This window comes from Trachypithecus francoisi, unplaced genomic scaffold, assembly GCF_009764315.1.
Source record: "Trachypithecus francoisi isolate TF-2019V2 unplaced genomic scaffold, Tfra_2.0 Lachesis_group15, whole genome shotgun sequence".
NCBI lineage: Eukaryota > Metazoa > Chordata > Mammalia > Primates > Cercopithecidae > Trachypithecus > Trachypithecus francoisi.
The window spans coordinates 65,326,556-65,339,661 of NW_022681460.1; the positions used below are offsets into that span (position 1 = coordinate 65,326,556).

Below are 13,106 nucleotides of genomic sequence, written 5' to 3' on the forward strand. Positions count from 1 at the left end.
GGGCAGCGGACCTAGGCACAGAAGTGGGCCCCTTGTAACCTGCACAACCTGCAAAAGGATTTGTATTTGTATTTCATGTACCCGTTGGGTAAGGTGGCCTATATCTCTAGCTTCCTTGAGGTGAGCTCAGTTTAGGAAGTTTCTTTTCTACTGAGCTGTATCAGGAATCTCGCCAATGCCTGACGCTGCCCACCACATCTCTTTTGCTGCTGCGACAGCTGGAACCTACCTGGGAGGCCCCGGCTGTGAAGGCTGGAGACCCAAGGAGGTTGCCCTGACACCTCTCCTCATTTCCTGAGCCAGGGGGCCCATCTGAGCCCCTTCGCCCCGGAGAGCTGTTTTCTGTGCTTTGTATGAGGTTTGTGTCTTCATAGAAATGGCATTCTAGGCCGGGCGCGGTGGCTCAAGCCTGTAATCCCAGCACTTTGGGAGGCCGAGACGGGCGGATCACGAGGTCAGGAGATCGAGACCATCCTGGCTAATACGGTGAAACCCCGTCTCTACTAAAAATACAAAAAACTAGCCGGGCGAGGTGGCGGGCGCCTGTAGTCCCAGCTACTTGGGAGGCTGAGGCAGGAGAATGGCGGAAACCCAGGAGGCGGAGCTTGCAGTGAGCTGAGATCTGGCCACTGCACTCCAGTCCGGGCGACAGAGCGAGACTCCGCCTCAAAAAAAAAAAAAAAGAAATGGCATTCTAGTAAGAGATAGAAATTTTCAATGGATAGATATGTAAATTATATGGTATGTGTGTTGGGCAGAATAATTCCCTCTCCAACCCCCAGAATGGCAGATCCAGTCCCTGGAACCTCTGTGTTGGGTACACGGAAAGGGCCGTGAAAGTTGCAGATGGAGTTAAGGTGGCCGATCAGCTGCCCTGGGAGAACCAGCCAGGGAGGGGTAGAGTTCTCATGTGAACCAGGACTCAGCCTGGTGGAGCTGCCTTTGAAGATGAGGAAATGGGGCCCTGAGCCATGGATGTGGGCAGTTGGAGCAGCTGGAAAAGGCGAGGAGGAGACAGGTTCTCCCCAAGAGCCTCCCGAAGGAACACAGCCCTGACAGCACAGTGATGTTAGCCCCGTGAGACTGTTCAGACTTCTGAGCTCCAGATTGGTAAAGGAATGAATGTGTGTTGTTTTAAGCCACTAAGTTTGCAGTAAATTGTTGCAACCACAATGAAAAGTTAATAAGGTTTGTTTGACTGTTTGTTTATTGGGACAGAGTCTCACTCTGTCGCCCAGGCTGGAATGCAGTGGCTCCATCTCGGATCACTGCAACCTTTGCCTCCTGGGTTCAAGTGATTCTCCTGCCTCAGCCTCCCAAGTAGTGGGATTACACGTGCTGGCCACCACACCCACCTACTTTTTGTATTTTTAGTAGAGACAGGGTTTCACCATGTTGGCCAGAGTGGTACTGAACTCTCAACTTCAGGTGATCCACCCACCTTGGCCTCCCAAAGTGCTGGGATTACAGGCATGAGCCACCGCGCCTGGCTTACTAAGGTATGTTTTGGAATGGTCGTTGCTTTAGGGTAACAAGTTCAGGTGAAGAAGGTCCAGGATGGCCCGGGCACGAGAGATCTCGTATTATGAAACAGGGGCCTTTACATTTAACAATGGTTAAGATGAAAAATTTAATGTTACATGAATTATACCACAACTTAAAAAAAGAAAGAATGAAAGAAATGAGGACAAAGATTCCAAATGGGAGGGGCAAGGAGAACCAGGCATGGAAGGGAGTGTCACCTGGGAGCAGGTGTGGGAGTGGGCCCGGCAGATGCCTGAAGGGCAGTCCACGCTGAGCAGAGGGCAATGCAAAGTCCTGAGGCATGGAGATATCTGCAGGGCTCTGAAGACCAGCGAAGAGTCCGAGGGTGGGGGTAGGAACTGAGCAAGCAAGGGGGTAGATTGGAGGACAGCTGGCCAGACTGCACAGGACTCTAGGCATCTATAGTGACTTTGGTTTTACTGAGAGAAAAGGGGCACTTTTGGGGGGTTTGGAGCAGAGGATGGGTATGAGTGGTGAGGTTCTGAAGGATCACTCTGGCTGCTCTGTAGCCATTTGGGAGGTGGGGACAGGCATGGAGAACCAAGGAGGGCAGGACTGCAATCACCCTGGCCAGGAGGACAGTGGCCTAGAACCAGGGTTGAGTACTAGATGACAGTGTGGTCAAATCATAGATATTTTATTTCTAGTCCAAAGAAGAGATAAGAAAGAGGTCCAGCTAATAGGTAATTTCTTTTTTTAATTCTTCACAGCCTTACCACACAACCTCTAAACCTTCAGTAAAGTTGGCTACATTCACAAGTAGCTGGTGTCACTTTTGTGGGGGCTTTGTAAGGAAGTGGGCAGGGTGTCTTTTAAGGATGACTCAGGAGAAGAGCTGGTCTTCCAGTTGCAGAGGGAATGGAGTTGCAAGAAGAAAACAGCGAGGTTGAGCGACACACAGTGGGAACAGGAGCTCAGCGGGCAGGAGCTCCAGGCCTCGAGAGAGCAGGACCATAATGCAGTGTTCGCACAGAAACCAGGCAACAGAGGGCACCAGCACCCACCAGACACGAGGTAGGGCCACTGCCACAGCCAGGCCAGGACCTGCAGAGCCCTAAACCCTGAAAAATGGCGGGACCCCCCACCTACATATTAAAGAAAACATGTGTGTGCCATTACACGCTGGTGTCCAACTACTGCTAAAATTACATTAAATCCTTTCTAGAATTTCGTGGCTGGGACTTGAGGCTGGTCTTGGTCCATTTACTGATGATGAATCCAGTAATGAACTGGATCCAGTTCCTGACAAGGAGTCCTGTCCTAGAATCACTCATACGTGACAGTTGACAGGTGGCCCCACCGGGTTTGCATGGTGGGCGGGTGTTCTGCTAGGCGGGCCTCTCCACGCCCAGGGAGACTGGACTGAGCTGGTTTCTGCTCCTCAGAGAGTTTACTCTGAGGAAGAAAGCAGTCATCTCAGGCCTCTCCATCCTAGAGACAGCAGAAGGACAAATGTCTCCTGCTGGAACAAGGTAGGGTGTAGCGGGTGGCCGGTGTTCCAAACACCAGTGCAGAGGGAACGTGTGTGTGTTTGGGAGTGAAGGAGGAAAGTAGGGGCTTGGGTGGTGAGAGAACCAGGGGCAATGAAGTAAAAGTGGCGTTGAGGGAGCTGTTGGGGGTGTGGGGACGCTGGATAAGGCATGGAGGACAGGGGTGGCTCTGCGGGTCCTCTGCCTCCACGCCAAGCACTCAGGGATCCATGCCTCCCGCCAGTCTGGAGTCCCAATCGTCCCTCTCTCCAATTTGGGGGATAGGGATTTCTTCTTGTTCTCCTGCCATAACATCTTCCTTCCGACTTCTCTTGTCCCATTCTCCCTCAGATCCTCCTCTCCACTTATGCCAAGGCTTCCACAGCCTCGCTCTGCCGGACCTTGGCGTTCCCAGCCTGGGTGTTGAAACCATTGGCTCAGATCTCAAGGCAGCTGGGCAGGGAGAGGATAGCTAGAAGCCGGGGGCACACTGCCACAAAAAGCCTGTGACTCATTTTCAGGGATTGAAAAATGCAGTCCAATTCATTTTAAAATTTTCATCTCTCTTTGGACTTCAGGCTGAAAGTTCTTTATAGCAATGGGCTTCCAGGGACTACATGAAATTATTAGTTCCACTTTCCTTATCATCTGCTTCTTACTTCAATTAAAACTCCACTTCAGCAGGGTGTGGTGGCTCACTCTTGTAATCCCAACATTTTGGGAGGCTTTGTGGGGAGGATTGCTTGAGCCCAGATTTCGAGATCAGCCTAGGCAACATGATGAGACCCCGTCTCTACACCAAAATTTAAAAATTAGCTGGATGTGGGGGCTCACGCCTGTAGTCCCAGCTATTCTGGAGGCTGAAGTGGGAGGACTGATTGAGCCTGGGAGTTCAAGGCTGCAGTGAGCCATGCTCATGCCACTGCACTCCACCTGGGTGACAGAGCAAGACCTGGTCTCAAAAAATAAAACAAACAAAAATTCTACTTCATATGTAACCATCATTTCGGTTTGGAAGCCACTGCCTAAAGCTGACATTTTGCAGTTGGAATATGGCTATTCCTTCCCATCTTCAGGTTGGCTCAGGCCAACCTGGGATTCAGGACCACAGAGGAGAACAAGGGTGGAAGGGCCCCTTTCTCCTTTCTGTGTGTCCTTCCCAGCCTATCTGCAGCTCTTTCTTTGTCTTCAGTGTTAGGTCTGCATCCCAGATGTCAGGACCCATGTACAGGCCTGGTGTGCTCCTTCCTGTGATTCATCAGACTTGTAGAAAATATTGGCCTTGCAAGGAGCTACTCCGTGGTCATATCACACATACGTATGCACACACACACGCACATGCACCCATGCGCGCACGCACAAACACACACACACATACACACACACTGTTCTTGGCCCACCCCCGCTGGTGTCCCCACAGCAGCAGCGTTGGTAGGGCGGTAGCAGTGAGTCCCCCTCCCTGCACTCTCAGGGCCTGGGTGTGTACAGAACAGGCTCCAGTCAGGACAGATTTGAGACCCCTTCTCCAGACCAAGAGGTGGAAGTACACCCTCAAAATTGAGGTGCTTTAACCTTAGCAGCCAGAGAACCACGTAGGGGATATGTAAAAAATGTGCATTCCTGGGCCCCTTCAAACCCTTGACTCACTGTCCTCTGAGGAGACAACCCCTTATAATCTCAGCCCCAGAGAGAGCCCTGCCCAGAGTTCACGGTTAGCTTTTTAAAAGTCTGTTCCATCTAGTTGTAAAGGACAGTGGTACAGACCCAATTACCAGGCATCACCAGAGCCCCAGCATCTGAGTCACAGGGAATCACCCTCTGAGTCTGACATGCGCTTGAATTAACTGGCATACTGCCCGGCACACAGGGGGAACCTAAATGTGGAATGGATATGGGTGATGTTACACGCCGCATGTTTGCCTGCCCTCCAAATTCATATGCAGAAATCCTAACTGTCAAAGTGATGACATTTAAGTCATTAGTCCTACAAGTGGAGCGCTATGGGATTAAGAAGTGACAGGAGAGCTTGCTGTCACTCTCTGCTCTCCACTGTGTGAGGATACAACAGGAAGACAGCCATCTGGTGAGGAAGAGAGGGCCGTCGCCAGATACCGGACCTGCTGACACCTTAATCTTGGACTTTCCAGCCTCCAGGACGGTGAGGAATAAATGCTTGGTGTTTCAGCCACCTGGCCTATTCTGTTGTGGCAGCCTGAACTGGCTAAGGTAGCGGGGTCTGATGATGAAATGGGACAGGTGTAAAAGTGAGGTGGGAAGGAGGACTACAAATACTAAGTTTTAAGAGGAAACCTTGTGCAAAAAGTGGCTTGAGAAGTTTGAAAATGACACAAAACTTTGTTCTAAGACAAATTTTCAGAATTCAAAACTTACAGCCCCAAGACTTTTCCCAACAATAGACTTGGCTTTCTTCGAGGTCTTGGCCCCAGTAGGACGGCTGGGCTCTATTATAAAACCCATCTGTGATGGTAGACCCGTTGCTGCCTGTTCGCAGTTAGTTTAATTAACATTTGCGTGTGCTTGGTGAGAGAAAATCTCAACCATTTAAGAGGAAAGACTTTGAATGGGTTAGGGATATGGGAGAGGGGAGAAAGGAGATGGAAGAAAATACAGGAATGGGGAGGGGGTACCAGGAAGAAAGGGAAAAGCAAAAGAGGCAGGGAGGACAAGGGAAGAGGAAATTGGATGAAGGGAGAAGGAGCTCACATAACCTCCAACCATCCTGCTCACACCAGAGGGGTTTTTTGCAGGGGCCATGGGGATGGCAGAGGAGAGTTTATTCAAAGTTAATTTTGTTTTTAAATGTCTTCTTTCATTTTTCAATAAATAATTATCTTCTGAATACTTGGAAAACACTCCCTTCACGAAATTGTTCTTTAATTGGGTCTCTACAGGCCTGCCCTCAGTTGTTCCAGGGTAAAGAACTGGGGCAGTGCCCACACCCACGCTGTTGGACATTTCTTCACCATACCGGTGAGGGTGTCTGTGTCCACGCCCAACGTCCTGCCTATTACTCTCCACAATGTGCCAAGAATGCCCCTGACTTGTAGCCCGGTGAACCTTCTTTTGCTTCTACTCTTGCTATTAACAGCTTTGGAGATCATGGTTGGTGAGTGTCCTGAGATCTCAAGACCTAGCTGAGAACAAGAAGGAGGAGGGAGAAAGGTGGGGGATAGGCAAGTGTGGCCTCATGCAGGCTTCAGGCAAGCAAGTACCTGCTCTTAAGGATGAGGTGAGGGAGAGGATCCCTGGGATGTTATCCCCAGTTCATGGGAGACCCCAGCCGGAGGCCCTAGGCCAGGCACGGGCTCACAGGGGGCAGCTCTACAATGCTACCCCCCACCTTCTACTCCAGGACTCTTTCCTGAACGCCCGGGACCCCGGAGGAATTCAGCATGTGTCCCATGATAAATGTCTCTTTTTCCTTTCTGTTGAATGTCCTATGTGTTCAGCTAGATTTTAAGTCTCAGGAGGTCACACACCGGCTTGTCTGTTTTGTGCCTCAGAACTTGGTAGATGTTGCTAAAAGTATTTGTGACATGAATCCTCCTGTTAACACCATTAACACTAAGTACACCCCAGGGGTCCCCGGTACCATCAAGTATCTCACCCCAGACAGTCAGGGGGAGATGGGAGCAGGGATCCGGAGGGTTGAGGGAGTCTGGGATGGAACAGCCCCCTTCTGCCAGCCTGTCCTGGTCCAGGGAGATTTGGGTCACAGAAGCGCGGGTTCTAATGGGCCTCTTCCCCTGTCCTGGACCTCACCTGTGTCTTTCTCTCACAGGTGCTCACTCTCTTTGCTTCGACTTCACTACAAAATCATGGTCCAGACCTGGACAGCCCTGGTGTGAAGTGCGGGTCTTCATGAATAAATATCTTTTCCTTCAGTACAACAGTGACAGCAACATGGTCAAGCCTCTGGGCCTCCTGGAGAAGAAGGTAAATTCCACCAGCACATGGGGAGAATTGACCCAAATGCTGGGAGAAGTGGGCAGAGACGTCACGATGCTCCTTCTTGACCTCAAACCCCAGATAAAGACCAGTGGTAAGTGTGGAATGGGGTGGGGAAACGAAGGCAGGCAGCAAGAGAGGGGAGGGAAGAGCACAGGTGGGGAGGGGCTTTAGGTGTATTTGTGTATTGGTCGTTGGCCCAACCATAGAGACACATGGGACCCAATGGACGGGAAAGGGCAAGTCCGGGCAGAAAGAATACAGGCCCCTAAATATGTAGAGAAACACTCGACCTGTTGGAAGATGATGGACCTCTCAAGAGTGGAGGATGATGGCTTTGTGTCTGGATTGCAGGTCCTTCCACTCTGCAGGTCAAAATGTTTTGTCAACATGACGCATAATGATGCACTGGTGCGTCCTGGCAGTTCGCCATCAACGGAGAGAAATCCCTCCTCTTTGACACAATGAACATGACCTGGACAGTAATTAATCATGAAGCCCGCAAGAACAAGGAGACATGGAAGGAAGACAGAGGGCTGGAAAAGTATTTCAGGAAGCGCTCAGTGGGAGACTGCGATCACTGGCTCAGGGAATTCTTAGAGCACTGGGAGGCGATGCCAGAACCGACAGGTTAACTGAGCCTGGCGGGAGAATGTGGCAGCTCCCTTTAAAGGTCAGAAGCCTTCCCTGTGTGGGTGTCAGCGTGTGTGTGCAATAGAAAATTTGATTGACTTCTCCGTGGGCTTCCTGACTGGAGAGTCAGTGACGGCCATGAGGATTTCCCACCATCCTCCCTTTCCCATCCCATTTTCCACTGTTTCTTCCTCAGTGTAGAAACCCCTTCCCATTAACCAATGATCCAGTCACCAATGACCCACCACTAAATGGTCCCAAGTCTATCTGTGTCATTGCAAACATCCAGGCCTTCTCTTCCTCTATTATAATTACCCTTCCACCAGCTCTAATGACACTTCTTAGGAAATTCCCCACACAGAATTGAGCAAGACCTATTGTGTCATCCTCCAAACAGTTCTAACCACAGTAATCATGTGAAATTGTGTGGTAATCAGGTGGACATTTGCTACCTCTCTCAGCAGAAATCTGAGCTCCATAAGGACAAGGTACAACCCCATTCATCTTCATGGCCCAGGGCCTGGTAGAGTGACTGTCACATGAGCCAGTGATTATGTGGGGCACCATGTGTTCCTGGGGAAAGCAGGGGCTGAGGAAAGCATATTTTCAGGTGTCACAGGGCTTGTGCTTTGTTATTGTTGTTTTTAGTGTCACCAGTAAATGCTTCAGATATTCACAGGTCTTCCTCTGAGCCTACCAGATACATGGATCATCCTGGGGGGCGTTCATCTTGACAGTCTTAATGGGAATTTTTCTCATCTACGTCATATAGGAAAAGAAAGAGCGATCAGACTGCTATCGTGTCTATGTAGAAAAGGAAGACATAAGAAACTCCATTTTGACCTTTACCCTGAACAATTGCTTTGCCCTGAGATGCTGTTAATCTGTAACTTTGCCCCAAACTTGAGCTCACAGAAACCTGTGTTGTATGGAATCAAGGTTTAAGGGATCTAGGGCTGTGCCTTGTTAACAAAATGTTTACAGGTAGTATGCTTGGTAAAAGTCATCGCCATTCTCCAGTCTGGATAAACCAGGAGCACAATGCACTGTGAAAAGCCGCAGGGACCTCTGCTCTGGAAAGTCGGGTATCGTCCAAGGTTTCTCCCCATGTGATAGCCTGAGATACGGCTTTATGGGATGGGAAAGACCTGACCATCCCCCAGTCCACACCCATGAAGGGTCTGTGCTGACGTGGATTAGTAAAAGAGGAAAGCCTCCTGCAGTTGAGATAGAGGAAGGCGACTGTCTCCCGCCTGACCCTGGGAATGGAATGTCTCAGTATAAAACCCAATTGCACATTTGTTCTATTCTGAGATAGGAGAAAAACCGCCCTATGGCAGGAGGCGAGACATGTTGGCAGCAATGCTGCTTTGTTATGCTTTACTCCACTGAGATGTTTGGGTGGAGAGAAGCATAAATCTGGCCTATGTGCACATCCAAGCATAGTATCTTCCCTTGAACTTATTTGTGACACAGATTCCTTTGCTCACATGTTTTCCTGCTGACCTTCCCCCTACTATTACCCTGCTCTCCTACCGCATTCCTCTTGCTGAGATTGAAAATACTAATCAATAAATACTGAGGGAACTCAGAGACTGGTGCCGGTGCTGGTCCTCCATATGCTGAGCGCCAGTCCCCTGGGCCCACTGTTCTTTCTCTATTCTTTGTCTCTGTGTCTTTTTTCTTTTCTCAGTCTCTCATCCCACCTGACAAGATATACCCACAGGTGTGGAGGGGCTGGTCCCCTTCATCTGCTGGCCAATGTGGGTGCCTTTCTCTAGGGTGGAGATAAGCTAAGAATGTGAGCATTGAGGACAGTTGACGAGAGATTCCCAAGTACGTCCACGGTCAACCTTGCGGCACGCTTGTGCACTCGGAGGAACCCAGGGTAACAATGGGACAAACTGAAAGTAAATATGCCTCTTATCTCAGCGTCATTAAAATTCTTTTAAGAAAAGGGGGAATCAAAGCTTCTACAGAAAATCTAATTATGCTGTTTCCAAAAATAGAACAATTCTGCCCATGGTTTCCAGAACAGAGAACTTTAGATCTAACAGATTGGGAAAAAATTGGCAAAGAATCAAAACAAGCAAGTAGGGAAGGTAAAATCATCCCACTTACAATATGGAATGATTGGGCCATTATTAAAGCAAATTTAGAACCGTTTCAAATAGAAGAAGATAGCGTTTCAGTTTCTGATGCCTCTGAATGCTGTGTAAGAGATTCTGAAGAAGAGACAGGGATAGAATCCCAGAAAGGAATGGAAAGTTCACACTATAAAAATGTAGCAGAGTCTGTAATGGTTTGGTCAACGCAAAATATTGACTATAATCAATTACAGGAGTTAATATATCCTGAATCATCAAAACTGGGGGAAGTCAGTCCAGAATTATTGGGGCCATCAGAGCCTAAACCACGATGGCCATCAACTCCTCCTCCCGCGGTTCAGATGCCTGTAACATTACAACCTCAAATGCAGGTTAGACAAGTACAAACCCCAAGAGAATATCAAGTAGAAAAGAAAAGAGTCTTTATCCCGGCAATGCCGATTCAGATACAGTATCCACAATATCAGCCGGTAGAAAATAAGACCTAACCACCGGTAGTTTATTCATACCAGCTGCCAGCCGAGTTTCAGTATTGGCCGCCTCCAGAGGTTTAGTACAGACCTCAAGCAGTGTGTCCGGTGCCAATAGCATGGCACCATGCCAGCAATCCACGGGGGTGGTGTTTAATCCTACATCACCACCTAGTGGACAAGATGGTACACTGCATGAAATCATTGATAAAGCCAGAAAACGGAGATCTTGAGGCATGGCTGTTCCCGGTAATTCTACAAACGATACCGATACCAGCCGGGGAAAGGGAGTCAAGCAGGAGCATCTGTCCGAACTGAAGCTAGATATGAATCTTTCACCATGAAAATGTTAAAAGATATGAAGGAAGGAGTGAAACAATATGAACCCAACACCCCTTATATGATAACATTACTAGATTCCCTTGCTCATGGAAATAGACTTATTCCTTATGATTGGGAAAATTTGGCTAAATCTTCCCTTTCACCCTCTCAGTTTCTACAGTTTGAAACCTGGTAGGCTGATGGAGTACAAGAACAGGTACCAAAAAAATCAGGCTACGTATCCTGCTGTTAATATAGATGCAGACCAATCGCTAGGAACAGGTCCAAATTGGAGCACCATTAACCAACAATCAGTGATGCAGAATGAGGCTATTGAACAACTAAGGGCTATTTGCTTCGGGGCCTGGGGAAAAATTCAAGACCCAGGAACCACTTACCTTTCTTTTAGTTCAATTAGACCATATAGCCAGACTTTGTGGCAAGGTTGCAAGATGCCGCTCAAAAATCTATTACAGATGATAACGCCTGAAAAGTTATTGTAGAAATAATGGCCTATGAAAATGCAAATCCAGAATGTCAATCAGCCATAAAGCCATTAAAAGGAAAAGTTCCAGCAGGAGTTGATGTAATTACAGAATATGTGAAGGTTTGTGGTGGGATTGGAGGAGCTATGCATAAAGCAATGCTAATGGCTCAAGCAATTACGAGGTTGCTTTAGGAGGACAAGTTAGAACATTTAAGGGAAAATGTTATAATTGTGGTCAAATCGGTCATCTAAAAAGAATTGCACAGTCTTAAATAAACAGAGTAAAAATAAAGAGCCACCCGGCCTGTGTCCAAGATGTGGAAAAGGAAAACTTTGGGCTAATAAATGTCGTTCTAAATTTGATAAAAATGGGCAACCATTGTTGGGAAACGGGAAGAGGGGCCAGCCTCAGGCCCCGCAACAAATTGGGGCATTCCCGGTTCAGCCGTTTGTTCCTCAGCGTTTTCAGGGCAGCAACCCCCACAGGAAATACCACCACTTCAGGGAGTCAGCCAATTACAACAATACATCAGCTGTCCCCCACCGCAGCAGGCAGCGCAGCAGATCTGTGTTCCACTCAAATAGTTTCTTTACTTCCTGGAGAGCCCCCGCAAAACATTCCTACAAGGGTATAAGGCCTGCTGCCAGAAGGGACGGTAGGCCTTATTTTAGGGAGATCAAGTCTAAATTTGAAGGGAGTCCAAATTCATACTGGGGTAATTGATTCAGATTATAAAGGAGAAATTCAGTTAGTGATCAGCTGTTCCCTGGAGTGCCAATCCAGGGGATAGAATTGCTCACTTACTGCTTTTGCCTTATATTAAAATTGGAGAAAACAAACCAGAAAGAACAGGAGGGTTTGGAAGTACCAACCCTGCTGGAAAAGCCGCTTATTGGGCTAGTCATGTCTCAGAGAACAGACCTGTGTGTACAGTCACTATTCAGGGAAAGCAGTTTGAAGGAGTAGTGGGTACCAGGGCTGATGTTTTATCATCACCTTTAATCAATGGCCAAAAAATTGGCCTAAACAAAAACCTGTTACAGGATTTGTCGGTGTGGGCACCGCCTCAGAAGTGTATCAAAGTGCCATGATTTTACATTGTCTAGGACCTGATAATCGAGAGAGTACAGTTTAACCTGCGATCACTTCTATTCCAATTAATTTATGGGGCCGAGACGTGTTACAACAATGGCATGCAGAGATTACTATCCCAGCCTCCCTGTACAGCCCCACGAGTCACAAAGTCATGACTAAAATGGGATATCTCCCTGGCAAAGGACTAGGGAAGAATGGAGATGGCATTAAAGTCCCAATTGAGGCTGAGGGAAATCAAGAAAGAAAAGGAGTAGGGTATCCTTTTTAGGAGTGGCCACTGTAGAGCCTCCAAAACCCATTCCATTAACTTGGAAAACAGAAAAACCTGTATGGGTAAATCAGTGGCTGCTACCAAAAAAAAGCTGGAGGCTTTACACTTACTGGCAAAGGAACAATTAGAAAAGGGACATCCTGAGCCTTCATTTTCGCCTCGAGTGTCCTGTGTTTGCAATTCAGAAAAATTCCAGCAGATGGCGCATGCTGACCGACTTAAGAGACCTTAATGCCATAATTCAACCCATGGAGGCTCTCCAAGCCGGATTGCCCTCTCCGGCCATGATCCTCGAAGATTGGCCTTTCATTATTACTGATCTGAAAGACTGCTTTTTTACCATTCCTCTGGCAAAACAGGATTTTGAAAAATTTGTTTTTACTATACCAGCTATAAATAATAAAGAACCAGCCACCAGGTTTCAGTGGAAAGTGTTGACTCAGGGAATGCTAAATAGTCCAACTATTTGTCAGGCTTTTGTAGCTCAAGCTCTTCAACCAGTTAGAGACAAGTTATCATACTGTTATATCATTCATTATGTTGATGATAGGCTGTGTGCTGCAGAAACGAGAGACAAATTAATTGACCGTTACACATTTCTGCAGACAGAGGTTGCAAATGCAGGACTGACAATAGCATCTGATAAGATTCAAACCTCTGCTCCTTTCCGTTACTTGGGAATGCAAGTAGGGGAAAGGAAAATTAAGCCACAAAAAATAGATATAAGAAAAGACACA

General features: G+C 47.9%; 1 protein-coding gene across 1 annotated transcript; it reads left to right on the forward strand.

Annotated features, from left to right (window-relative positions):
- Positions 1–4,225: 4,225 nt before the first annotated feature.
- On the forward strand, positions 4,226–9,276 carry LOC117097385 (retinoic acid early transcript 1E-like). Its single transcript, XM_033235248.1, is given in 4 exon segments — positions 4,226–4,332; positions 5,927–6,141; positions 6,817–7,077; positions 7,338–9,276. Coding segments are annotated over 4 exon segments (864 nt in total). The 3' UTR covers positions 7,619–9,276.
- Positions 9,277–13,106: the final 3,830 nt, after the last annotated feature.